This window comes from Prinia subflava, chromosome 6, assembly GCF_021018805.1.
Source record: "Prinia subflava isolate CZ2003 ecotype Zambia chromosome 6, Cam_Psub_1.2, whole genome shotgun sequence".
Classification (NCBI taxonomy): domain Eukaryota; kingdom Metazoa; phylum Chordata; class Aves; order Passeriformes; family Cisticolidae; genus Prinia; species Prinia subflava.
Genome location: NC_086252.1, coordinates 19,674,980 through 19,702,157, shown reverse-complemented (window position 1 = coordinate 19,702,157; position 27,178 = coordinate 19,674,980). Strand labels below are relative to the sequence as shown.

Genomic DNA, 27,178 nt, shown 5'->3' with positions numbered 1-27,178 from the left:
TACTTAAAGTAAAGATCACAGCTGTAAAACAAACTATTTTACTGGTGAAGTTCTAAATTTAAATACATGGGAAATTAATCTCATAATTCTGGATATTTTCCTAAGTGTTGCTGTAAAAATCTTTTTTTGATTATATAAGAAAAACTTTAAGATGGTGTACCTCAATACCAATAAATGTTCTGGTTAGACAGAGAACCAGCATTCAGATGTTCTGATTGACTGAGTGATATTCAAAGTAGAGGTTAATATCCCCTGAACAGCAAGGACTGCAGTTATTAGCCAGTCTTTTATCTTTTCTGGTATATTTCTGTTCAAACTTTGTTTTATCAAATATTCTACAGCTAGATAAAATAGATTCTTATGCTTTGTGAAGTTGTTTTTAGAGGTGTGTAAATGCATAATACTAAAAGTACTGCATTCCATTTAGCCCTGGTTAAATCTTGGGTTGTATAACTCTGCTTAAAATTTTGAAGGTATGAATTTAAATAAACGAGAGTTAAATGAGCACGTGGAGTTTGAATCGCAGACGTACTATGCTGCCTTTGCTGCTGAGCTGGAAGCCTGTGCCCAGCCAATGTGGGGCCTGCTGTCACACTGCAAAGTTAGGGTAAGGCTAACATTTCCCTGGCATGATTCTTGGTTTTATTCGTGACTGATTCTAGAATTCTCAAACCTGAAAGGACTGTCTTTTGTGTTTGAAAAGATTTTGGTTTGGCTGTCTTTGTCTATTTAAATAACTTAAAACTCCAGTCAATTCAGATTCTGTGTATAATGAGTGCAGAATTCATGCTTGTACATAATTTATTGTCTCCAGTACTGGAACTACAAGTTCAGGATGTGTGCAGTCATTCCATATGACTGTACATATGGAATAACTCTAACCTAATGAAGAACCTGATAAATGTCTCTGAGTCATTCTGCCTCTGTTCAGTGGGAAAAGATACCTAAGCTGTCCTAAATTGATTCTAGTGTTGGCTGTGTCTGTGAATAGACACTTCATTATGATGTGGGATGGAATAATTTATGGGTTTGTGTTATTCTCCTATCAATATGAGGTGAAAACCTCTTAGGTTCTGACATCACATGGTCTCCAAACTAGAGCAAAGACTTGCTGCTGTTCGCTAGCCTGTAAATTATATTAAGTTACAGCAAAAATAGAATCCATCAGCTTAGGAATACTTGACATGTGAAAAATACTTGTTATTGTTTTTCTGTGAAATAAGTACTTATATTTGAAATTAGCTTATTAAGATATGTAATAGTGTCAGTGAGACAGTGCTGCCTGGATTGAACTGTGCACTGGAAAAGTGCTCAAGCAGTCCACATGATTTTAGACCAGTTTGACTCAGGCAGTTGCAAAAACCTTTCTGTGATGTAAATTACACTGATACATTGTGAATTTGTCAATTTATGAGTCTAGATTGGTTTTTGAAAATTGAATTACAGCTTCTAGCTGTTTGAAGTGTTCCTTTCATTTTTGCTTAGGGATGGGATGTTCTTTTTTTTAAGGCCATGCTCCTCCACCAGTTATCTTGTCAGTCTTGTCTTCAGCCACATTCACAAAATGAACCTTTTGGTCATTCTCAATAAAGCTGAAAGTGTTAAAGAAATTCCATAGCTTAGTTGTTGCACTTACTTAGTGGAACCTGGTGGGTTGGAAGAGATTCCAGGTCATGTCTCACAGGCTAGGGAAAGCCAGCAGAGCCTGGCCCTCACAGAGTGTGGAGCTTACAGGATGGGAGTGTGGCTGTTGATTTCCTGATGAGAAAAGGTGCCTGACTGAGGAGGTGGCCACTTGTGCAACTCTTGGCTGGCCTGAGCACTGCTGCCTTTTGCATGAGAAGTGTGTCATTGGATATCCTGGGAGTGTGAGGCAAGGCTGGAGCCTGTGTTTAAGGGGGAGGGAAGATTAAAGGAAAAATCTGTTAAGAAAAGAGGCTTTGCAAGTTCTGCTGATCACAGAGCAATTTGGTTTAGCTTCTGTTCTACCTTTCCTTCTTGCACACGACTGCTTCTCTCCTGGAGGGCAATGTACAGCTCTAGTCCTGAAACATGATTTAACCTGAAATATAGTGTGGTTTTATGGCATTGTTACAGAGTTACATCATACAATCATAACAAGGCTTGCCTACCATTGAAATCTATGTGGTATTGTGGTACTGTATCATTTAGGGTGCTGTGTGTTAGCCAGCTGTAAGGACCTGTTAAGTAGACAGAACTTGCAGGCCATCAGCTATTCCTTTTGCTTGCATGGAAGCTTTCCTTTATGCTTACAGCTCTAACTTATGGGTAAAAGTAAATGCATAAATTGAACAACAGTAGGAACTGGGACTACCTAGAGAGTGAGTCCTGTGAGAAGCAGCTGAAGGAGCTGGGGTTGTTTAGCCTGGAGAAGGCTCAGGGGTAAGGTCTCAGGGGTAAGGTCTCAAAGGACCTTACCATTGTCTATAGCTCCCTGGAAGGAGAGTATGGCCAGGTGGAAGTTTGCCCCTCCTCACAGGTAACCAGCAAAGGACAAGAGAAAATGGCATCAAGCTGCAGCAGAGGAGGTTCAGGTTGGACAACAGGAAGAATTTCTTCTTGGAAAGGGTGTTTTAGCATTGGAGTGGGCTACCCAGGGAACTGGTGGAGTCCTAATCCCTGAAAGTGTTCAAGAAACAACTGGACGACCCGGCGCTTTGCTGTGGTTTTGTTGGCAACGTATTGTTCAGTCAATGATCTTGGAGGTCTTTTCCAACCTCAATATTTCTGCGTACTGTAAAAATATTCTTAAAATAATTGTATTTATTTTAATAGGAAAACAATGGCACTTAAAACTGTTTTGGCTCATGTAAGTGTGCTGGTTTCTCTTAACTGCAGGAAACACAGGAATACACTCGCAACGTTGTCAGATACTGCCTTGAAGCACTTCAGGACTGGTTTGATGCTATCAACTTTGTAGATGAGGTAAATATCCTTAGTGAATTTAAGCAAAGAACTGTGCAAATCTGATTAAATATCAAAGGTCATACGCTTCCTACACACAGCCCCCTCTCCTTAATTTAAGTGGCTATTCAAGCTAGTGATCAAAAAAGGATTGCCTTGCTGAAATTAGAGTTTGTAGTCAATACTTACAATGTTATGTCCTAGGATCCTTTTCTTTTTTCTGTAGAGTCTTGATGGTTTAGATTTGCAGGTGCAATCTTAAGCTGTGATTTTTAAAAGCAGTGCTGTGGATACTTGTAGTGTTGTGCTGTGTGAAGAGCCAAATGAAGCAGGGGCAAAACACAAGTCCTCTTCTGCTTTGGCAACTGGGGAGCAGCTTTGCCACTTGGCAAGCAATACTTAGTCAACTCAGAGTGCTGTTAGCTTCTGGGGACTCAGTAAGAGAGAAACTACAGCTGTCTAAGGGAAACTTTGGAATAATCAGAAAGATGGGAATGGAGTACTGCTAGGTTAGCGGAAAGTAAGTCCATCAAATGAAGACATATAGGATATTGTCCTTGGTGATTGTGCCAAATATATTTGTATGTTTGTTTTTTCAGTATATTATATTAAATACCTTTATTTTACTTTCAGCCAGCACCTAACCAAGTCACTTTCCATTTGCCACTGCACCGTTACTTTGCCATGTTTTTAAGTAAGGTAAGCACATGTTGTAGTTTCACAGAAGTTGGAAATTCCCTGTTGAATGTGATCATTCAACACAGTGTGTGCTTGCCTTTGTTTCTAGGCTGTTAAATGCCAAGAACTAGATCTGGATACTATCCTGCCAGATCAGGAGATGCTGATGAAATTAATGATTCACCCACTTCAGATTCAGGTATGGGCAGACTTCTGACTTAACAATAGGAAGTATGTCTTAATTGTGGAATATAAAAATAATCCATATGTGATAATAGTAACTAGAATATACCAAGTAGTTAGGGTAATGTCTTTTTTTTCCCTTCCTATTTCTAAAATTAAAGATGTGGCATTACTTATCATACTCTGAGAAGCACATAATTATAGTATTCACTATAGCTCTTCCAAAATGGTAGGAAGGACCAATCCTTTGAAAACACAGAATTGTAATGTGAACAGAATGGAGTGCAGGTTGACAAGAACCCCAAATCTGGAATTTTTTTATTGTACTTTAAATTGAGAGTGAGTTCCAGAATGGATACACAACATTTTATTTGTGAATTTGGACTTATGTGTGCATGAGTGACAGTGAGCAGTGTTTGTAATCACTGTAATCTAACCTATTTTTAATTGTGATACCTTAATTTTTCGTTCATTTTGGTTCCATGATTCCTTCGTTTTGAGTACCTTTCAAGATTTTAATGAACAGCCATATGTATAAATCACTTCATTTGTCTTTGATTACTTTTGTTGTCTGAAATATGCTCTCCTATGAAAGTATGCCATCTGTTTCATAAACTTGCAGTGATTCTTTTCATCTCACTCTCCAGGAGAAGTAAATTAGTATTAAAAAAATCTATAGTTGTAGTATGTATGTCTGTATGTATGTATGTATATGTGTAATGATAGTGAAGAAAATGATGAGAGGGCTGGAGCACCTCTGATATGAAGCCACACTGAGAGAATTTGTGTCTTTTAGCCTGGAAAAGAGAAGGCTCTGGGGACACCTTAGAGAAGCCTTCTAAAGGGCCTGCAAGAGAGCTGGGGGCACACTTATTTGCAGGGCCTGTTGCAATAGAACAAGGCTAGTGTGTTAAACTGAAGTAGGGTTGATTTAGATTGCCTGTAGTACCTTTTTTACTGTGAGAGTGGTACAACACTGGAGCCCATCCCTGGAAATATCCAAGGTTAGATGGGCTGGGGCTCTGAGCCACCTGATCTGGTTGAAGATGCCCCTGATCATTGTGGGAGGGCTGGGCTAGGTGACCTTTAAAGGTCCCTCGCAACCCAAACTGTTCTGTGATTCTCCAAGAAAGCCCCAGAGGGACTCCTTACAATGACATGTGGTGACAGGACAAGGGACAGTGGCTTTAAACTAAAAGAGGGTAGTTAGGTGAGATATCACAAAGACGTTCTTTACTGTGAAGGTGGTGAGACACTGGAACAGGTTGCCCAGAAAAGTCAAGGATAGCCCATCCCTGGAAGTGTTCAAGGGTATGGGTGGATAGGGCTTTAAGCACCCTGGCTTTAAGCACCTGAAAGCTGTCCCTGCCCATGGCATAGGGGAAATCTTTAAGGTCCCTTCCAATCCAAACTATCCTATGATTTCTATTTTGCTATGATAATATACTGGTGATCTGCTAACATTGAACTGACGAGCTAAACATACATGAAATGTTTGTAACTTTTTATGTTCCCTGAACAGGCAAGTCTTTCTGAAATTCACAGCAATATGTGGGTTAGAAATGGTCTACAAATTAAAGGACAGGCCATGACTTACGTGCAGTCTCATTTCTGCAATTCAATGATTGATCCTGACATTTATCTGCTGCAAGTAAGTTATGTTTTCTGAGAAACCAAGCCAATTATTTACCCACAAACTATTGAATAGAATTGTTCTAATAAAATTAATTTACTCTCTTTTCTACAGGTCTGTGCCTCTAGACTGGACCCAGATTATTTTATTTCATCTGTTTTTGAAAGGTAGGACTAAAAGTTGAATGCTCTTGTTCAGTGTTGTGCTGGCTGTTGTGCTGATTTATAGTGTATAATAGAAAAGTTGCATATCTGATACATAACTTCAGTGATAAAACTATGCCTAGACAAAACTAACACTTACCTAAGGGCTCTACTGAAAGAGGTATGTCTTGATTTTAAACAGCGTTGGCTTTTGATTTGCAGTGCTGTAGTGAAGCTTCAGATATTTGTTTACTGAGCATCTTCAGGGTTTTTTAAAGTTTCATATGTGTTCATATGCTAGGATATTCTATCCTCAAGAAGTAAATAAATAGATCTGCAATTGTAAGAGACCCAGAATGTTTACTTTTCTGGAAAAACAAATCAAGGTTTGAACACCAATTAATATGCATTAGTTTTTGTATGTTGATAAATATAAGGTATTTTCATGTGGAGTGAATGTAAGGTATTTTCATGTGGAGTACTATAGCGCATCCCACTGATAGTTAAATAAAAGTTGAAGTTTAAAAAGAAGAGGGTTTACATGTATATTTGTTTGCACTTTGGGTATTCATTTGGGCTTTTGTATTTCATTCTGGGTTGCTGTGAATGCTGAGTTTATCAGTACACTTCACATTGGTGTTTTAATGTTGGAGAATGTTTGATTGTTTTTTCTGACTTTACTGTTTGCTGTGTAGATTTAAGGTGGTAGATCTGCTAACGATGGCATCACAGCATCAAAATACAGTCCTTGACTCAGAGCATGAAAGGTCCATGCTGGAAGGAGCCTTAACATTTTTGGTCCTTTTGTTAAGTCTTCGTTTACATTTAGGTAAGGGTCACTACTTTAGGAATATTTGTATGTACATAATGTTATTACACCTTCCTTTATATTCAGCACTCAGTAGGTGCCTCAAAGCTGTTTAACCATACAGTAACTTCAAGCATTCAACATTCTACTTCAAATTTGCCAGTTACTGAATTTTAATCCCTTATGAAGCAGAAATAGATACAATACATAAAAATGGAGAGAAATGGCTTTCATGGAAGTGGGTGATTTGTGTAGGTGATGACATGAAGATTCTATATCTTTTCCAGAAAGGCAGCATTTGGAGTTTGTACTGGTATTTTCTGATTGAGATTGTGCCTTTCATAATATTTGCACGCCCTCCTTTCTTCTTCCCTGTATTTTTATGGCACTGTATCATTACCTAATATTAATTTGTATCATGTTTGACATGCTTTTAATGTCAAATGAAAGCTGAATATGTATTTTAAAGTGATGCTGTTTTAACATTTTTTTACATTTCATTGTTGTAGGAATGACAGATGATGAGATCCTCCGAGCGGAGATGGTAGCCCAACTGTGTATGAATGACAGGACACACAGTTCATTATTGGATCTCATATCCTTGGAATATATTCATTAATGTGCCTGAATGAGAATGACAGGTGCCTGGATAGTAATGAGGCTCGAACAACATGCCTTTAGGTTACATAATTTAAAAAACTGTGTGAACATGTGTTTGTATATACTTACGAGCAAAGGCATTTGCCCCAGTTTTGGTTTTTCTTACAATAAATGCAATACTTTTTAATAGTTTAAATTAGTTTTGCTACAAAATGCTGTGCTGGTCTTTAGAAGTCTTTTAAATGTGAGGTAAAATGTGTGTTTTCCAATGAGGTTTTAGAAAGTTTAGCCAAGCGTCATGTTTGTCTGGATTTGAGCCTTTGATTTTTTTCCTAAGTTTATGCCAATATAAAAAGAAGGCATTCTACATTATATTTATTGACTTTTGTGTCAATAGCTGAAAATGCAAGTAATAGCAATCCTGCACGTTGCTTTGACATCAGAGTGAAGTGCATGTGTTATGGGAAAGAACAGCAAACTCTAGGAAGTGCTGCTGCACAGGCAGAGGGTTCCTGTCTCTGGACAGCTGCCTGTGTGCAGCTTGTCCTGCTGTCACTCCTAGGCTGTGTAGGCAAATGGAACAGCTCGTTGTGGTTGCACTGAAGAGCTTGCAATGCAGGGATAGGCACTGAGCAAAAATATTAGGAATACAAAGATTGGAAAGGATGAGATTGAGACTAACAAATGCATAATAAGAATTATTAATTATTACATGATCTAGTAACTCAGTCAAGTATGTTAAATCAGCAATTACTTAGAACAATTCACTTAAGAGAGTGACTTAACTAGGTAAAATAAATGAATCATTTATATAAGCAATTGCTTATCACTGAGCAGTTTACTTATTTTTAAGTGCTGCTTGTGTTTGAGGGTAATGTCAGTAGGTCAGTTAAGTATTGCTACCAAACATGAGAACAGTGGAATCCAAGAATCAGAATTATTTATGGTCTTTATGCATCCTGAACTATTTGCTTGCTTTTTCTGTAGTTGGATGTAAATGTAAAATACTTTCCCTGTGAAGAGAGACAAAGTGTTTGTAAACAAAGGCAATAACAGAAACTTTATATACACTGCAGGCAGTGGTTTTTATTTCTTTTTAAGTACTAACAGCTTGAGCCAAGCATGCAGCAAGTCTTACTTCAAAAGTTTCATGTCCTAGCTAGGAGACTTAGATTCTCTTCAGTAACAGTTACTGTTCTTAGCAGCTGGAGCATACAGACCTCTTGTGGTAAGCACGGAGCACTGCTGAGATGTGATCTGAAATGACTGAAAATATCAGGAGGGGGAGTGAAATTCTGCGTCCTACAACTAAATTAACTTAGCTTTCCTTAACATAAACATTACATTCCAGAAAACCCTAATCCTAAAAGTGGTATTATTCCAGGAAGCTTAAGCTTTGAATCAGTCCTGTCAGCAGTTGCTGACTTCAAAGCCCCTGTTTTTGAACCTGGAGGCTCCATGCAACAAGGAATGTATACACCTAAAGGTATGGTAATCAGTGTTCTCTTCATACATACTCATTGGTGAGATGCCTAGCCAGGGTTTGCTTGGTTTTGTTGTAGTGGGCTTTTTTCCCTTAAAAAACCCAAAAAGCAAACCCAACCTACCAGTGTTGAAAATTCCACCCCATCCTTCCCATGAAAAAGCCAAACCTACCACCACCACCAAAACCCCACAAAACTTGACTTTTTCATTATTGTTCACTGCTTATATTTAAGAGCATTGCTAAAGACTATCAGTAGTCTTTAAGAATTTGATTTTGATCTAGAGTGAAAATGAGCCTCTCATACTAATCAGGTACCCTCAGAAAGCAAAGGGAAATGGAGAATAAAAAATTATCTTATTTGTATTTTACTGATCTGCATACTTAATTATTCATATTATTTAAATAAACCGATGTATATTTAGTAGAGTTTAGAACTGTTTGCACTGATGAAACATCAATTACAGAGATACTTTTTTTTAACTTCTCCACCTTTGATTATTAAAGATACCACTATACATAATTCTTTATTTTATGTTGCTTAACTGTATTAGTATCCTGTAACATTTTTTGCAGTCAGTAGTGAGAGTCTAGAAGAAAGTTCAGGCTAGCCTTGTTACAGAATATTGTTCTGTACCTCTACAATGCATACAGTGCAAAACTGACAAGTTTCTTTCTCTGACCAGCTAGTCATCTAAATTGGACTCAATGCAGCATTGGTATATCAAAGGAGAGAAATAATTTAAGAGCTCAGTGTTCCATTACTGTGCCCTGTCACTGAGCAGATAAGCCTGTAGAAATCTGAAATGCTCCATGTGCTCTGGTGGTGCTTCAGGCTAATGGCAAAGCTGAAGAGGGATTAACTCCTTCCTGCCCCACACACCTCCCTTGAGAACTGGGAAGGTTAGAGTCTGGAATTTTGAGACCATTTGGTTTCATGGATTTTTTTGGGGGGTAGTGGTGGTTAATGTAGATACTAATATTGTAAAAACTTATTGGCCTGTTTTTGTTCTGGGAGATTGAAGTGTCAATAAAGCTCTTATACAAATTAACAACTAGTGAAGTAATTTTGTGAAACCAAAGTCTTGGGAATTGATTCATTTTGGTTCTGTGATGTGTAATTAGGCAGCTTAACACCCATGTATCTAAAATAACTGAATGTTAATGTTATATAAACTACATTTTCTTATGTCTTGTCTGGTTTCTGGAGCTCATTACATGCTGGTCTTTTTCATAACACAGTGTGAAGAAAAAAGAGATGGATTATGCTGTTTTTAATTATAGCACTTTATATTTAGGAAATCTGATGCTGGATTACAGTGTCTGGAGATTTTTGTATATAGTTTTCTTTTTTAACTTAGGTAAACAATTTATTCCAGAGTAAACTGTTTTAGGTATCTGATCTATAGCATTCAATAATGAGGTGATTTATAACACTATACAGATTCCCTTTTTCTTAAAGCAATAAAAGCTTAAAAATCTTCTGCAGGAGTAAAAGCTGACATGGCTTTCTTTACCCTCTTAAGTGTTCATATTCTCCATAAGACTATATAGGTTCTCAAACCCTTTGCTTTTAAGAATTGTAGTTTGTGGCCTGTCACAGTTAAAGCAAGTTGTAATCAGATCAATTCCCTCTAATCCTCTAATCCCTTGTTTCCCTAAATTTGAGGGGGTGGAATCTACTTTATGTTCACAGATCTCTACATTTTGCTTCCATTAACCATCATTTGAAAAAACAAAACCAACCCAAACCATCTTCCAGAGCCAGGTTCTTTCTGCTCACCGTAGATTTGTGTGCTGAAGATGAGCTGTGTGTGCATTTCCAATATTCACTGTATGGCTCTCTCAGTCCTTTTTTCTCATTATGCATTAGCAGCCCAAACAAGCTTGGTGTGTGTTTCAGACTGCAATAATAAATTCTGTCCAGAAAAAAATGTTGGGTTTTTTTTTCACAAGGTGAATTTGATTGTATTTCATACATAATGGAAACCGCTGAGTGTTCTCCCTCAGCAGTCCGTGAGAAGATCTGTAGAACTGTTAGCCTCAGCAGGGGCTAATATATAGAGGACAGACCACTAGGTATGACTATAGACACTTACTTGTCTTCCTGTCTGGGGAGAATTAATCTCAGCAGTGTGGTAGAGCTGCTTATTTCTGCCTGTGGAAACTCTGAAGAGTGTTGGAAGCACTTGTGTTACGCCTGCTGGTGGAGCTAAAATTCTGTATCCGCTGGGTTTCTTCCTCGTTTTGGGGTCATTGAATCTTGCCTTCATTTTTTTGTGTTATGAGAGCTAAGTACTTCAAAAAAATTCATAGAATTCATGTCTCCATTTGGCTTTAGGTTTTTTAATAACTTGTAAATAAAAAAACCAGAAAAAGCTATCAAATGGGATATTTTTATAGACTGTTTAGACTTTTCTGTTTATGATTGCTCTGAACAGCCACTCTGCATGTCACTTTAGGGCTACTAAATTAAACAGACTTTAATGCTGAAATAATGTATGTGTTCTAGTTAGAGAACAAAGGCATATTTGTAAAGGATTGATCACAAATATGATTTGACACAAAGCCTGACCTTTTTTGATACTGAACAAGAAATTGTGTTGTTGCAACAATTTTGTTCACTGCACTTAATGGTAAAATACCTACATTCTAACAGCTCCACAGTCTTTACTTCCTATTTTCAAGAGTCTTGTGCTTATCATGTACCAAGTGAAAAATAATGTAAACCTTTTCTCACATGTACTTGGAAATGAAAAAGAGCAAAACAAGATGCATACAGAAATGATGTTTTGGGGGTTGCTTAATAGAGTGTTATTTTTTTGTTTTGAAACCAATCAAAATTTCGCAAAAAATATTTTTCTATTTTGATAAATAGTGGTAATTATTAGTATAGAAAGTATTATTAGTAAGAATTATTATAAATTGTTGCAGTTTGCCAGGAAAAATTATATAATAGAAGTGACATAATTAAAGCTAGGTAAGAAGAGAATCTAAAATAAGTGCTAAGTGGAATGCTAACATGTAATTTCTTTTAAACAACAGCTGAAGTTTGGGATAAGGAGTTTGACCCTGTCATGGTAATCCTTCGAACAGTTTACCGCAGAGATGTGCAGTCTGCAATGGACAGATACACAGCATTGTAAGTTGGATCAATTTTAGAAATGCAACATCCTACTATTGCTCATTCCACAGCAATTTTTTTGTTTTCACTGTCTGGTAATGCTGATCACTTTATCAGTGTTTTCAAGCCCCAGGTTTGTTCTTGAGTGAATAGTCTATAAATGTACAAGTAATATCAGAGTTTTGGTTATCTTAGTCTGTTACTCTTCCATAAATGTTTAAAAATACATCTGAAGGGCCACAGACAAAGTAGTGAATGTCATCACAGGTAAAATACTCAACCAAAGATACGGTTCAAAAATTATTTACAACTTACTGGAAAGAGTCTTATCTTTCTCAGGTCCACAAAGCAAAGTTTATCTATAGCAGTGGCAGGTTTCTACATCATTGCAGTGTTTAACAGTAGTTTCAACATTTAACATTTGTTTCAACAGCTTAAAGCAAAGTGGCAAATTCCCTGGAAACCCATGGCCTCCTTACAAGAAGAGAACACCACTGCACCCAAGTTACAGAGGACTCCTAAAGCTTTTGCACTGTAAAACCCTGCACATTGTGCTCTTCACACTTCTCTACAAGGTACAGTCATGACTCTCATTAACAGCATTGGTTTACTTCCACGTTTTTTACGAAAGTTCTTAGAAGCATGATTTTTTTTTTTAAAGTTTATTTGGAATAGTCAAGTTCAATTTTATATAATATCTTTGGTTTGGGTTTTGTTTTGTTTTTCAAGCCTAGTACAAGTTTCTTTCCTAGCACTGTGCTTATTTCATGAATGATTGTTTCATATATACACACACTAAGTCAGTACCCAAGTGGATGAAAGATCCTGTTCCACTTTGAGGAAGGCTGTATTACCCGTCAGAGCTGCCACTCAGATTGTTCTTCCATGATGCTTTCAGGGAGCACAGGGGCATGAGTGATGTTCCTTTGGCTCCTATTGCAGAGTTTTAGGGCAGCAGCAGTGCCTGCTCAAAAATACACAACTTTAATGGCTTTAAATCTACAATGTCGAATAAATAACTGCAGTTGTTTCTAACACCATTTCCCAAAAACATTCTGGTTTTTGATAATATTATAGCAACTGTTTTTCAGGGCTAATTTGTGCCTTTATGTTGGTTTTATCTTTGATAGTTGGCTGCTGTCTTCAAGAGAAGCACATCCTTTTTGAAGAGTCCATTCATCAGAAAATGGACTTTGAATCTGTACTTAGAAAATGTTTTCAAAGCAGTGTTCTGCAGAGGCAGATGAGGGGCTGTAAAAATTGGTTTGTTTGAGTAGCATTTTTCCTGGGCAAACTTTTCTTTTTGTGCTCTTTTAAGTGCTCCCAACTTACCTAAAACTCACATTTTGTTTCACTGTTAAATTTCTGTTGAGTAGAAAATATCTGTTGTACTGCAGGAAGGCTGGTGAAGGAAAGGAGAGCTTGGGACTGCGTAGAAGATCAAATAATATTTTGACATGGAACAAAAATGGAGAATATAGGGAAGGAATGCATCATCTTTTACTGCCTTGCTTGGGCATCTTTGGCCACTTTTTTCTCTTATTCCATTAAGAACCTTCAAGGGCTTAAATCTTGAGAATCTTGGCCTTTACTGGGTTGCTGTTTTAGCTGGAACACCAAATACTTTTCCACCAGATTTATGGATGGTAGAAAATACATAGTGCTTGATTCTGTTGGGTTGGCTTGAATAATGCCTGCTCTCTTTGTGAAATTTTGCCAGTTCATGACAGCCTTTATTATAACTCTTGGCTTTTGGGACTTCGTGGAAGAACAATAAACTGGTTTTGGTGATGTTACCTTTCAGAAGTGTTGGTCAATATGACTTTTATTCCAACTGCTACAATTACACATGTAATCTGTTAACATGCTCTTCATGTTAACAGAAGACTGAGTCCCCTTTTTAATTAAATAACCTTTGTCATCTCAGATTTGGTTGGACTTGATTAAATCAGCTTCTCAGTCACTCTATAAAAGACTCTTTTTATAAATTGTAAAAAACAATGTTATTGTAAAGAACTTCATTTCTCTGATGTTTCTAATGACTTTATCTGCTTACAAAATTAATCCATTCGAAACCAAGTCATATTTAAAACTTTACTAGACTACACTCTAAAAATACGAATTCATATTGTAGCCTGTCTACAATGAAATTTTAAACATATTTTCTCTCCCACTTGCTTGGTAACCTGCATTTTTTGCCATTTTCTTTCCTTTAATTCAGGATATTCTCAAGAGGAAAGTTGTCCTGGTTTTTAATTTTAGCAGTACTGTTTCTTCCTCTCAATGCATTGAAAGCTGTGTTAGAAGGAAGATATGGGCATTTATTAAAGATAAGGTCGTTTATTATTTGTAACTAAAAAAGATTATGCGGAGGTGGTTGTGAACAAAACTGATGTTAACCTTGGTGCATTCCCAGCATCGCTTACAGGACCAGGACCTTGGGAGGCCTTTGGTGATTGAGCACATGAAAAGGGAAGGGAGGGTTTGGAGCAGCTTTTTGCATGTAACTGGCAGTAGTGGTGTCTGTGCAACTGTACCTGTCACTCTGGTGTTGGAGTACATCACAGCTTGAACTAGTAATAGCTTTAAGGCACAATTTGGTTGGACTGGAAAGACATCAAATTTTGCTTTTGTGATGATGATCAAAGGTTTTAATCAAACCTCAAACTAATTTAAAATCAAATTTAAAACAAACAAACAAACAAAAATATCCACAAAAACTGAAGAGGCAAAAATGTATTATGCAGAACACTCATTTTAAAGTTTAGATGTACTGAAGCCTTAATCTTCTATGTTGTGTCTCTTTTCCTACCTAGATATTAATGGATCATCAGAATTTATCAGAGCATGTGCTTTGCATGGTTTTATATTTGATTGAGCTGGGATTAGAAAATTCTCCTGAACAAGAATCAGAGGAAGAGGTAAGAATAAATACCATTGTTTTCTTCAAAATACAATGGTATTTTTAATGATTCGGTATTATTTAAAATTAGATTTTACCATAGTAGTTAGAATAAAACATCTGTATCAACTTATATAAGAACAACTAATAAAAACAATAGAAACATACTATTGTGAGGAAGAGTATGGTATCTTGTTACTTTTTCAGCAGTTTCTGTATATGTAGTCTGACAACACAGATTGATTAGATTTTACTACTCTGTAAATTAGTACTAGAAATTGTGCAAAAAAATTTAAATCATTTGGTCTAAAAATCTCTAAATTTTCAACTGAAACCCTTATCACTGAGCATTTTATTGCTTCAGATTTGTATCTTCTAAAATATGTGAATTAATCAGAATTTTAATTCTACTTTTAATAATATTTGAATATACAGAGCCATTATTTTTGTGATTCCAGATTCCCTTCTATTACCATAGTTTTTTTAATTGATCAACACTGCTTTTTGGCTAAGAATTTGCCATATTTTTTCCAGAGATTGACTTCTGTATAGTTCTGATCTTTTATATAAATCTTAGATTGTACAGCTTTGGATTACTCTTTGGAGTGCCTTATAATTCTGCTAGCTAGCACAAATGGTTGTATTTGATTATATTCAAGTAAAATACTTAGACCAATGTATTAATCAGCCCTGTGGTCCTCATGGTCCTCACATCAATTACCAAAATTTTTAGGAGGTATATTAGCTTTGTTGAGGTACATAAAGTTCAACATACTGTTCCTATCTCATGGAGATATTATGGTCTCTGTAATACAAAAGCAGTGTGAATTATTTCAATACATAAGAGAAAGTGCAGCAGGGTTTTCTTCCTTGTTTTAGGAGCCTGCAGGTGGACAGGAGCGTTGCCACGACAGTTGGTTCCCAGGCAGTAACTTGGTTTCTAACATGCGTCACTTCATTAACTATGTCCGAGTAAGAGTACCAGAAACTGCTCCTGAGGTGAAGAGAGAGCCACCTGCAAGTACAAGTTCTGATGGTTTAGCTTCATCACAAGTAAGTAGATACAAATTCTGGATTCTCTAGGTTAGTTGAAGTTGTTGCCTGTGTTGGCATTTTTGTTAGTTTTGTCAGTTTTTATGAATTCCTTAGGATATTTTTCCCTTCCGTTATTTTTCCTATATGTACTGATAGCAGAAATAGAAGTTATTTCAAATGATGCCTCCTTCCAAATGATGTATTTAATGACTTTTTTTATCTGAATCTACCAGAGTTCAAGGCGGAAGAGCCTCCAGAGAGAGGTAGATCTGTGTGCAGTTTGTTCTCCTAAGCAATTAACTAGCAACATGCTTTAATTGTGCTCACCTTAACATTCAGAGGACTCTTCTAATTTTCCTGAATTTCCTTTTAATTCATACTGCAAGAGCTCATGCTTTTTTCATGTTATTGATGGTAATCTTAGGTGGTAGACTTTTAAGCAATAAAAAGCCTTTACATTTTTAATATGTATTTGGAAATAAAAGCTTCCTATCAAATAAAAAATGCCATTGTTAGCTTACTGCTTGAGCTTTGTGTTTAGGCCTGTTTGATCTTGCCAAGCCACTACTAACATTTAATTATGTAGAAGAGTCTTAGCTTTCTTAAGTCTAGGTAAGTTTAACCTTATATTGAAAGTGTTTTTGAAATAATTAATAGCAAGTTGTTGTTGTTGTTGTTGTGAAAACAAACTAAACTGGCTATGAATCTTTCAGGTGGGATCCTCAAAGATTTATAGCCGGTAGATGATTTAATCTTTGTGGCAGTGTTGGTTTTGTATATATTGTGTACAGCATTTCAGATTACTGTGTGCCAGATGTAGGAAAATAAAATGGATATTTCTTTTGCATGTTCATGGCAGAAAAACAGACACAATCTAAAGTAGGGAGATGGCATTAAATAGATAAAAACATTAAGAAAGTAGGTGAAGTGATGTTTGGAATCTCATTTTTATATTTGATATCTCTTAATTGCCCAATCTTCTGAGAAGGAGAGGGTAAGATGTTAGTGTGCCGAATTTCGTGTTCAAAACCTTGAAGAGATATCTTTCTGCTGTGGATTCAATATGCGTATCCTTAATTTGGTACTGCAAGCAAGAGTAGTATAAGATAGATGTAAATGGGCTCTGTCATTAATGCTACTGCACTCATATGCTCACGTGCCCTGGACAGCAAGTTCTGCTGGCAGACAGGGGTATGTGGCTGCTGGATCTTACCTACTGAGTTCAGATAAAATGTACAATGTCCACTGGGGGTGTGTGGGCTCTCCTGTATTCACCTGTGTGACACAATGAGTGACATTGTGCAACAGTGCTCAGTAGACTTGAATAATAGCATTTAAATGACATAAAGATACTGAAATTATTGTTATTATAGAAAAACTAAGGAAATATTACTTGCATGACAATATTGTTAATTAGACTAGAGTGAAACCAGTTGTTGTTTGTTTTGGTATGGATATTTTCCTTTGGTACTTGGCTTTTTATGCAGTTGCATGTAATGGACGTGTACAAAAATACAATATGCAGGTTGAGTATTTTGCTGTCCTCATTTTCAATACATTTTGGGAGTGGAGAAGAATTTTTAAGTTTCGTGCTTTTCTTCCATAGTTTTAGAAATGTGTGTTGTTTATACTTGTATTTTTGCAAATTGATCAGGATGATTTTTTTTCCCCAGAACTCAGGGACAGCTCAAGTGTTCAGTCTGGTGGCAGAACGTCGGAAGAAGTTTCAGGAGATCATCAACCGGAACAGCAGCGAGGCAAACCAGGTGGTTCGGCCCAAAACGTCCATGAAGTGGTCAGCACCGGGCGCCACTCCGCAGCTAACCACAGCCATCCTGGAGGTCAAGGAGAGCATACTGTCCTTGCTGATTAAACTGCATCACAAACTCTCAGGAAAACAAAACTCTTACTATCCCCCATGGCTGGATGATGTGGATGTTTTAATCCACCCCGAAATTCCGAGATACGCTCACGGAGACGGAATGACGGCAGTAGAAAGAATTTTACTGAAAGCTGCTGTACAGAGCAGGTTGAATAAACGTATAATTGAAGAGATATGCAGGAAGGTGACGCCTCCTGTACCACCAAAAAAGATCAGTTCTGCAGAGAAGAAAACTTTGGATAAAGAAGAAAGGTAATGTTAGTAACAAGGTAAAGGGGGCAGTAGAGGGACAGTGTTTGTTGTGCATCTGTTGATTTATCTTTAGGATTTTGTATGAATTACATTCTAAAATAATGTAATCTTCATGGTACAGTTCTCTTTATCTGATGTGAATATACATGATTTACATAGGTACTGAGGAGGAATGTGTACCTTGGTATTTTAGATCTTTAAGTTAGAAAATACCAATAATTTTACGTGATATACATGCTCACCCTTTATGTTGCCATTTATGAAACTCATACATACAAAGATGTAGAATTAAGATTGTGTTAGCTTTTGTGGCTTAACCTGAAGATGAGTTAGAATTTTTATTTGTACTGTCTGTACATTCACATGCACACATCACACCATGATTGTTTTGGGGTTTTGTTTACTATATATGGGTTTAATAATATTACCTTTTTTTGCCTGTCTGACCCATTCAATTTTAAAAGTATGTTTTAGTTTTTTAATAATTCTTATTTTAAAAAAAGTTTGTGTTTTCTTATTATGTGGCCTGAAAACTCACATGTCAGATACCTGTTTAGGGCTGAATTTTGGGGTTTTTTTCAAGTTTGGACAGTTTTGAGTTTAATTTGGGACTTAATGAGTCCTGAAAGTCCCCAGAAGATTAGCAGTATTGAAACTGAATGCAGAGACCTGCCTCTCTTGGCTTTCAGCAAATGTTGTCTTGGCATGAGATTGTTATGGAAGAGGAATCAGCTAAGGGATGGCAACTAGAGCTGACAAAGTGGTGAAAGCTAGAAATGACAGGGGTAGTATTGAAACTGGGATGGAAGGAGAAACCTTGTGGTCAGAGCACCAGTGGAAAAAAAGAGAAGATGCCACAGCAAGTGATCAGTTGATGTGGGAAGACTCAAAGTGGCAAGCAGGGATTTTATGGAGATATGTGAAAAACTGGGTTGTCAGGACAAAAATAGTCAGAGAAGAGTAGCAAATGAAAAGACAGAGTTTTTAGTGAAAATCTCAGTGGGGAAGAATGGGGTCTTGAGAGTTGCTAGGAGAAGGAGAATGGAATAGGAGTGCAAATGTCTGGAGGGGATGAGAGACAGATATTTGGGGGATGTCATAGACTCAGCTGCAAAGAGGAGTTGGCTGGAGTGGGAAGAGGCTGACACTTGGCTGGTGCAAGAGGCTGGAACGTGGAATTTGAAGGGAGTGGGTAGTGGGTAGTGTTAGAAGGTTAGGGCATAGACAGTGGAGAATTCAGGTCAGAGTATTTATTTACCACAGTAGTTGAAGTAGAGAGCAAAGGCTGCAATGGACAAGAAGACTATTGAGTACTTGTTCATGCAGTATTTTGAATGGTCTATATAACCAGAATGTGTAGCTATGTTTCTAGAAATGAGATTAGAAAATTGCAGTCATCTGACTCAGTTGGTTTCTGGATTATTTCTATTTTTCTGCTAGTTTTGTTTGAAAATAAATTATTCGTTAAAATCTCTCTGATATGTCCAAGGCCTACACTGTACTGGAAAATTACGCCCAAGAATATGGCAAATAGATTTAATATATTTGTGTGTTACATACTTTACAAAGTAAAATTATTTTTGTCTTGCTAGTATTTATTTACTGGTTTAATTTTCAACATTGCTTGTAATAGTTCATTTAATGAGAGAAGTAGTCAAGGTTCAGTATGTAAAATTCCTAATCAGAAAAAGCCAGAACGAATAGCTGCTTTAAATAAAGCTACATCTTGGGCACCTAATCATTACTGTGGTACTCAGTAGTGCTAGATTAATGTACAGGAGAAGCAGGGGCATGGGTGAAACAAGTGACTTTTCATATAGTAAAGGGTAAGGTCATTCCCTTCCCTCTGTAAAAGGATGTGATATTTTCAAGGATCTGTGGGAGGCATGCTAAGTTTTCAGTTAATTTTGGCAGCTAAAGCAATGGTAAAAGTGAATGTTTCCCATTTTTTTGTTTCCTGAGTGATTATCATCTTCTTCTCAAATTTATAATGGTATTGATGGACCCATGAAGTTTATTGAAGGAAAATGTGATAACTGAAATGACTAAGCCCATAGAGTGACAATATTCATAAAGCCAGGCTGCAATTTTTACTGTTTTGATTGTTTTGTTTTAATTTTTCCCCCAATTCCGGTTTTGTATCAGTGAAGACTGAGCAGACTGTGAACGTTAAGCAATCACCTTTTTTAGCTTACTTCAACATATAATGGCATCACTCAGGCAATGGATTGTTGCCATAGAAACTGAAATACAGAACTAGAAGCAAGCTGAGCTGCTTGCAGTATTTTTCAATCGCAGTGTCATATTCCCATGGGCCATCATGGAAAATTACTGAGCTGTACTGAATCTGTCAGAGTTTGTTTATGTCTTCTTATTAAATGCATCTATTTACAGTCACTCTCCTTTTAGTCAAGGTGTTTATTGAGAAATAAATAAAATCCAGTCTAATGAATGCTCTGGTCTGATCCTCAGAATGATGAATCTTAGTGATGTTGTAAATGGAAGTTATTTTGAGAAATGGTGACTGTACAATGTAGCAGATAAATGGGCAGAGATATTTGGGTCTTTCAGATGCCTTTAAGACAACAAGTTAGAAGCTTTGACTTATAAACAAGTCACCTGAGGATGACAGGTTACACTGTACGAGCTGCTCTGGGCTGTGCATGCCAGTCCCTGTGCCAGGACACTGATAATCAGACACTGCTGGAGACTACAGAGGACTCACCCATCAGGGGATCAGCCACAGAGTGATGCTTGCAAAGCCCTGTTCGTTATCTGAATCATCTCTGAGCAGTGGAAAAAGTGCACCGTAAATGCTGATGCACAGAATCTGTAGCTGTGACAGAGCTCCTGTAGCTGCAGTGGGGAGGTGCTGTGTAAACCCCCTCAGCTGAGGGCATTTTCTGTGTGCTGAGCAGCTCTGGTGTTGGGCTTTTGTTTGGTTTTCCCACTTCCACTCTCCCATTTCCTCTGTTTGTAAACTCATGTCAGAGTAAGGAAAATGAATATCTATTTTCTTTATCTTTTTACATCCATCAATATTTCTCTACCCACTGCAATATTTGAATAGTAGGATAGACAAGAGTAAGTCTCTAATGTGTACCATTTATAATTCCAGAGCTGTGACAAACAAGGAGGAAAAGTTAGTGAAGTCATCTTGGCTTCTGGGAGATAAGGGCTCATAATCTGGATGCAATCTCAAGGTTCTTTAAATCCCAGTATAAAGCTGTTGATGGCCCAGCATCTTGGGTGGAAGTGGGGGAGAAGGATCCACTGTGAGAAGCCTTAGCTGGAAAATAAATTATTCATAATTGTTTCCCATGCCATCATGCTTGATGTCAAAAGGGAGTGAGGTTTATTATTATTATTATTATGAGGTTTATTATTACTGTTATAATTAACTTGCAGATGTTGGTTTCTCACAGAAGTACTTGTTTTTGTACAAATGACATTTGTACATTTTCTCATTTTCTTCCCATGTGTAATAGATAAAAAAGTTTCAGGCCTAAGATCTTCAGTTCCTTTTCTTGTGATCTTATGGCCTAATCTGTTAAAAGATCCTGTGGTGAACATTGTTGAAGAATGATTTAGGACAGGATTTTATTCTGTTTTTTCAGACTCAAAAGTAACGCTAATTTCTTTAAAAACTGCTTTAGGAAAGCAGAAGATTCCTTTTTAAGGCTTGGCAATTATACCTTTATATCAACCTTAATTTGGAATGATGCTGTTTAAGGTGGTAATTGTAATCAGCTTGACATTTAAAAGGGTGTTTTGCTCCATTATGTATGCTTATTTTTTCTTCTTCCCCCTTGTTTCACACAGACGACAGAAGGCCAGAGAAAGGCAACAGAAACTGTTGGCCGAGTTTGCCTCGAGGCAGAAGAGCTTCATGGAAACTGCCATGGATGTTGGTAAGTTTTTGTGTGGATGACTGCTTGCCTTTATGTCGTTTCTCACATGTTAGTATTAAGGTTTCTAGTCAGTTTAAAAAATGAAGATACACACACAAAAACAAACCCCAACCATCAACTACTCTAACCAAACAGGAAACCCTCCCCTCAGATTATACTTTCATATCCACTTGTTAACTTCATACTTCTTAGGGATCTTAACTTTGTTTACAGAACAGATATTTCTGAATACATAATTGCTAAAGAATAGATTCAATCTGTAGGACATAAATTAACTCCTAGTTTTTGTTACTATACAGTACATGAAATGATTAAATGTGTGATATGTTTTAAAGTATTTACCTTTAATATAACAATCCCCAAATTAGTTTCTCTTTTTAAGATTGTATTTTCTTTAATTTGTAGTAATAAAATTTACGATTATTTCTCCATAGAGCTTTAAAGTTCAATAAGGTGAAAATTTTGCCTCTTAAATCTGTTTATGGTCTGAGGAAAACACAGTTTTTAGATCACCTCAGTTGCTGTAAGTGGTAACATTGTGTTCTATTTCAAATACTGGCTTTACAGCACAATCAGGTCTTGTTTTTCTTGAGGATGAGTTCTTTCAGATTCTCCTGTGTAGAAGTGCATAATCCGGATTAGTTTGTGTTCAGCTGAGGAATGGAAAATATTTTTGTCATTTGGGTCACTTCACAGAAAATTAGCACTTCTGAAAGATAATAAAAAGCAGGAATCTTCCCTGCCTTCTATCAAGCATCGTCTGCTGTGAAATTTTGATTTAAGCATTGGTTAAAAATATTTTTGACAACTGTATTTGCTGAAAAAGTCCATCTTTTGAAATTGTTAAATTCCCTTCGGTTCATAGGTTGCTGAGCAGATTTATTCATTTGTACCAGTTAAGGTTTTGGACACCTTAGCGAATCTTGATGGGGCTCTGAGCAACCTGGACTAGTGGAAGATGTCCCTGCCTGCAGAAGGAGGGTTGGAACTTGATGGTTTTTAAGGTCCTGTCCAACCCAGACTTACAAAGATTCTATGAAATTAATCACTATATATGATGTTAGGTTTGGAGGGTGTGCAATACTCCAATTTTCATCTGTGAACTTTGTATTGTAGGTCAACCTCATTAAATGGCAGCTATTTGTTTGTAATCTATTTGTTGAAGCAAGGAAGAAGGGGAGAAGAACCTTGCAGCTCTCCATACTGAAAATTTTAAGTTTTTATATGGTTATGGCTAATTGAAAGTAACTGGGAAACTTTGATTTTTCAGTCACTTAGATTCTGAATTCTTCATATTGCAGCTTTGAAATTGATGGGGTTTATTTATGAAATCAGATGTGTGTATATCCATATACATATAGATATGGATATGGATGTACTTCTCAATAGCTGTATAGCTGTATTTGCATATATACATAAATGTGCATAAATACTTCCATGCATAAGTTTTATAAGCTCTGTTTTAAGATAACTGCTTTGATTTGTGGATGAATCACGGTAGCTAAATCAGTAAATTACACAGCACTTTCTTTTGTGAAGGACTGTGAACACCTGGCTATTGAATTTCTCCAAGACCCAGATGTATTTAGCTCTGCAAGGGTTCAATACCTCTGAGGGTGTCCAGCACCTCACAGAAAATTGCTTAAATAACTAGCAAGACAGCATGATTGATTGTGTCCTGAAAAAGCAAGAAGGTTTAAATAAAAGAGAAAATAGTACAAAACAAAAGAACAAAGCCATTCACAGTGTAGGGACAGGTCCCCCGCACCTGCTGCAACACCCTAAAGATGCACTGAGAAGCCTCGTGCTGTTCCTTAAGTGTTGAATGATTTAGGTGGGTTTTTTGGCAAACAGCCCCACAGACAATAGCTACATTTCTGAGGGACAGGCAGAGAGACCTATCAGTGTTTTTGTTGTGGCGTTGAGCCCATTACTGACAAGACAGAAACAAAGAAGTTTCTGGGTCCTTTACCTTATTAGAACAGCAAGGGGTGAGTCTTCAACCTTTCCCTATATGGAAACACCTGCTCAGGTGTGGGGTGCATTCCTTCACTTAGCTTTTAGTTAATTAATATTAAATTCTCAGGTAGGCAGACCTGGGCCTTTGTGTTTCTGATGGTGCGTTAAAAAGTTCTTGGGCATGCAAGGTTTAAATCGCTTGCTTCTCTGCTTCTTTGTGTTTAAAGAATTAATAACTTCAGATTCTTCAGTGTAAAATGTACTGTTTGTTGTCAGTTATGCCACATCATGCACAGCACTTGATAGAATCAACTTAATGAACTCAATTTTCATAAAGTGAATTGTACATGAAGACATTTGGCAACAACTTAATAGAATTCCAGGCATTGTGTTAACTAATAATTACTTTGCCTTTTCACTTACTGTTTTCAGTGTCTTCTATGTTGTCATTCCATTTTCTGACTTTGGTATGAGAATACACTGAAGTAGTACTATAGTCCAGTGCTAGCTTTTTTTTCTGACTGGCATTAAAATAGCTCCCAGAAAGTAAGTTCATATACCCTTATAGTGCATGGGGCTTGTTTAAAAATCTAGATTAATTTTTACCAGGAATATTTTCTTCAGTTTGTTGATCTAAGTGGTTTGTTTAGCTGTCTGATACAGGGAATTACTGAAAATGTTGCAGAAGCTATTGTTACTCTACTTTTAAAGCACAAAACACAGTAAGAATTCTGTCTTTCTGGAGTGATTGAATTTAAAACTAATCTCATGTAATTCACAGGTTTACCCTGAATCGTAGCCTACCAGTGCTGAAGTAGCTGTTTGAAAACAAAAAAATCCTTTCATACTAAAATCAGTAGGAATTCCTTCCCTGCTCACACAAAATCTGTTACCTGTTACTTTTCCTATAGATTGAAGCCCAGCAGTAGGTTTATTTCTAAATTTTGTTGTCTTGTTGTAACAGTAATAGTACTGTCAAAAATGCAGGGATGATGAGGCCTCAGCTCCCTTGTTTTGTCGCTGTTTCAGTTGGTGTTATTTGGTCAAATTTATATTACTATCATCATCATCTTTTAAAACTAACTATGAAAAGTAGATGTGATTCACTGGTAAAATATGAGAACTGTTGTAATTGCTTTGGGGTGTAGCACTTAAAAACTTCATAATACCTTTCTATTGACAGTGTAGAAGACTGGAAATACTCTGAAAATAAATGTGTCTAGGAAGAGATAGGAATAATGGGGAAGAGCCAAAGCAGAAAGGTTATTTTATTATAACCCATATACTTCTTAGTTTCTAAAGTGTTTAATAAAGTGCACAGAGGCACTGTTAATCCCCTGAGATATTCCTCTTTGATTGTTGGGGTGCTGCAATGAAACATGGCTTAAAGGGAAGTTACCTAACTGCATGTTAATTATTCAATATTAAATGTGTCTCATTTTACCAGTAGAATTTATTTGTTTGAATCAACGTACACAAATTCATCTGAGATTCTGAAAATAAAGGTTGGCATTTTCTTTCACATAGTTACGGTAGAAAAAAAATCCAATTATGTAGCACTTTCCATTTGTGCCCCCTGTTACTTTCTATTTATATTCTGTGACATCTGCAGAACTGCATTGCCATTCAAGCTTGCCTGGAAGTAATTAGGTGAAATTTAGAAACAGTTATGTTAATGAACTAGGATAGAACAGCATCCACTGTGCTGTCTTTAGCTGACTGACTGCAGGATAAACAAAAAAAGGAGAAAAATAATCCGGGAAAAGTGTTGTAAGAACAGCAGATAGAGCTCTTGAGGTATCTGAGGGACTGTCCAGAGAGTCAAAAATGTGGTGTTGGTTTCAGCTCCAGGGTTGTAGCTCCTGGGTACAGCTCCTTGGGCTCTTTGAGAGCACTGCTCAGGGTGAGGCCATGGTTTATCTTGTGGTATGGAACTCTGTACAAGAGGGTTTTGAAACTTCATAACCTTCAGAAGGGACTTGATAAGAACCAAAATAAACCACTCAGTTCTAGGCTAATAGTAGCCTTTAACAAATTACAGTTATATTTGTAAAGGTCTGTCTGTCTGAATTTTATAAAATCAAATTATGATCCTTTCCAGGCAAGCTGCTGAACTACTTATCGTATTGAAAATTTGTAAATTGGTGAAGTTGTTAATTATAAATGCTAAGATATCTTTCATTCTTCAATAGTTTTCATATCTCTGAAGTGGCCGGTGTGATTTTTAAATTTTTTTAATGCCTCCTGATAAGTATGCAGGTGATCCTTTATGTCTCTCTTACAATGTGTGTCATAGCAGGATGTCATTTTGTCCTTCAGGAAACACTCCTTAGTTAGACTTAAAAGAAGCGCAGAGTTTTAATGCAAGGTGACATATATTTCCTAACACTCAATCTTCTGAACCCAGATAGAAAAATAAATTAGGTACTGATCTCTTGAGAGTATATCTGCTGGGTCAGGGCAGAGAATATTAGCATACTAATGGCTGCTTTGATAGCAAAGGGCTGCTTTGACACAGTGTGTACAGCAGGACAGATGTTGGCTACAGTCAGTGGAGATTGTGAACCACATTTACTGTGTTTACAAAGCCCTCCTGCTTCTGGGGTTTTGCTGGGTAGAGGAAATAACAGAATGCATCCGTAGCTCTGGAGAGTAGAAATGAAATTAAATTCAGGTAGCAATGCATTCTGCAGTACATCAGTGTGCTGGTTTTTAGTAGATTAATCAGTAATTTCTTAGGAGGTAGGGAGTGCTAGGTTTTTGTAACTTTGTTTCTCCACTTCTATCAGTACAAAACTAAACAAAGAGCTAATTATTCAAGTTTTAAAAGACTCTTGAGAACTACAGGCTGTTCCCTGGATTTCTGTCACAGTTCAAATTTGTCCATCCAATGTTTTAAGGTTCATATTTATTAAAATTTGTGAAATAATTCCTAAGGACAAAGAAAAGTTCCAGAACCTACTGTAAGGGGATGAGGTGTACTACAACAGAAGACAAATCTCATTACAGAAATGTGGTGAACTGTGGTGAACCAGTACCATGTGTCTTATCTTGTATTTTTCATTGGCTCCTTCTTCACACACTGACATCATTAGGACAAATCTGTGAAATCAGTTCAGTTAAATCTTTGGAGCTATTTTAAGTGAGTAATTGAGGTTTTTCAGAGTCCATGCAAAAAGAAGTGAGGGGTTTTGTTTGGTTACAGTTTTTCTGGTATTCTTACTTATTTGAGATTTTGATTTCTTGCCAATATCCCTTTGTGTTCTTTTACTAGCTCAGGTTAAAATTATTTTATTAGGAAGTCTTCCTTGGTGCTAGTAGCTTACTTTCCTTGAAAGTTTATTGTTTGCCAGAGTAGCCTTGCTACATCTACATCTAAGTAGTTGTGAAGGAAGCATGCACTTAATCCTTGAGTTCTAAAATTAAATTAGCCTGATTTTTATGTGCCAGTTCCCCATAGGCAATAAAAGTATAAATTGCATATATTGAACTTATTTTGAACACCTTTTAAATCCTAAGTTCTGGGGTTTTTTTTCCTTCAGGTTAAAAATGTGCAATTTATGATGAATGTATGGTATTTTGTAAATTAAATATTGACAAATTTTGATGACTTCCATTGAATTGCTCCAAATCAGATTTATACATTATATTCTCTTTCTA

At 36.8% G+C, this 27,178-nt stretch overlaps 1 protein-coding gene across 2 annotated transcripts in view; it reads left to right on the top strand.

Moving 5' to 3' along the window:
• UBR3 (ubiquitin protein ligase E3 component n-recognin 3) overlaps positions 1-27,178 on the top strand; it is a 106,626-nt gene that overhangs the window by 31,087 nt on the left and 48,361 nt on the right. For both annotated transcript variants that reach the window (XM_063400541.1, XM_063400540.1), the window contains exons 10-24: positions 474-607; positions 2,860-2,946; positions 3,559-3,624; positions 3,713-3,802; positions 5,309-5,437; positions 5,534-5,586; positions 6,258-6,391; positions 6,880-6,967; positions 8,317-8,456; positions 11,499-11,595; positions 12,011-12,152; positions 14,394-14,498; positions 15,359-15,532; positions 17,188-17,648; positions 21,471-21,559. In XM_063400541.1, the coding sequence (XP_063256611.1) occupies positions 474-607; positions 2,860-2,946; positions 3,559-3,624; positions 3,713-3,802; positions 5,309-5,437; positions 5,534-5,586; positions 6,258-6,391; positions 6,880-6,967; positions 8,317-8,456; positions 11,499-11,595; positions 12,011-12,152; positions 14,394-14,498; positions 15,359-15,532; positions 17,188-17,648; positions 21,471-21,559 (1,989 nt within the window). The remainder of the gene's footprint in view (positions 1-473; positions 608-2,859; positions 2,947-3,558; positions 3,625-3,712; positions 3,803-5,308; positions 5,438-5,533; positions 5,587-6,257; positions 6,392-6,879; positions 6,968-8,316; positions 8,457-11,498; positions 11,596-12,010; positions 12,153-14,393; positions 14,499-15,358; positions 15,533-17,187; positions 17,649-21,470; positions 21,560-27,178) is intronic.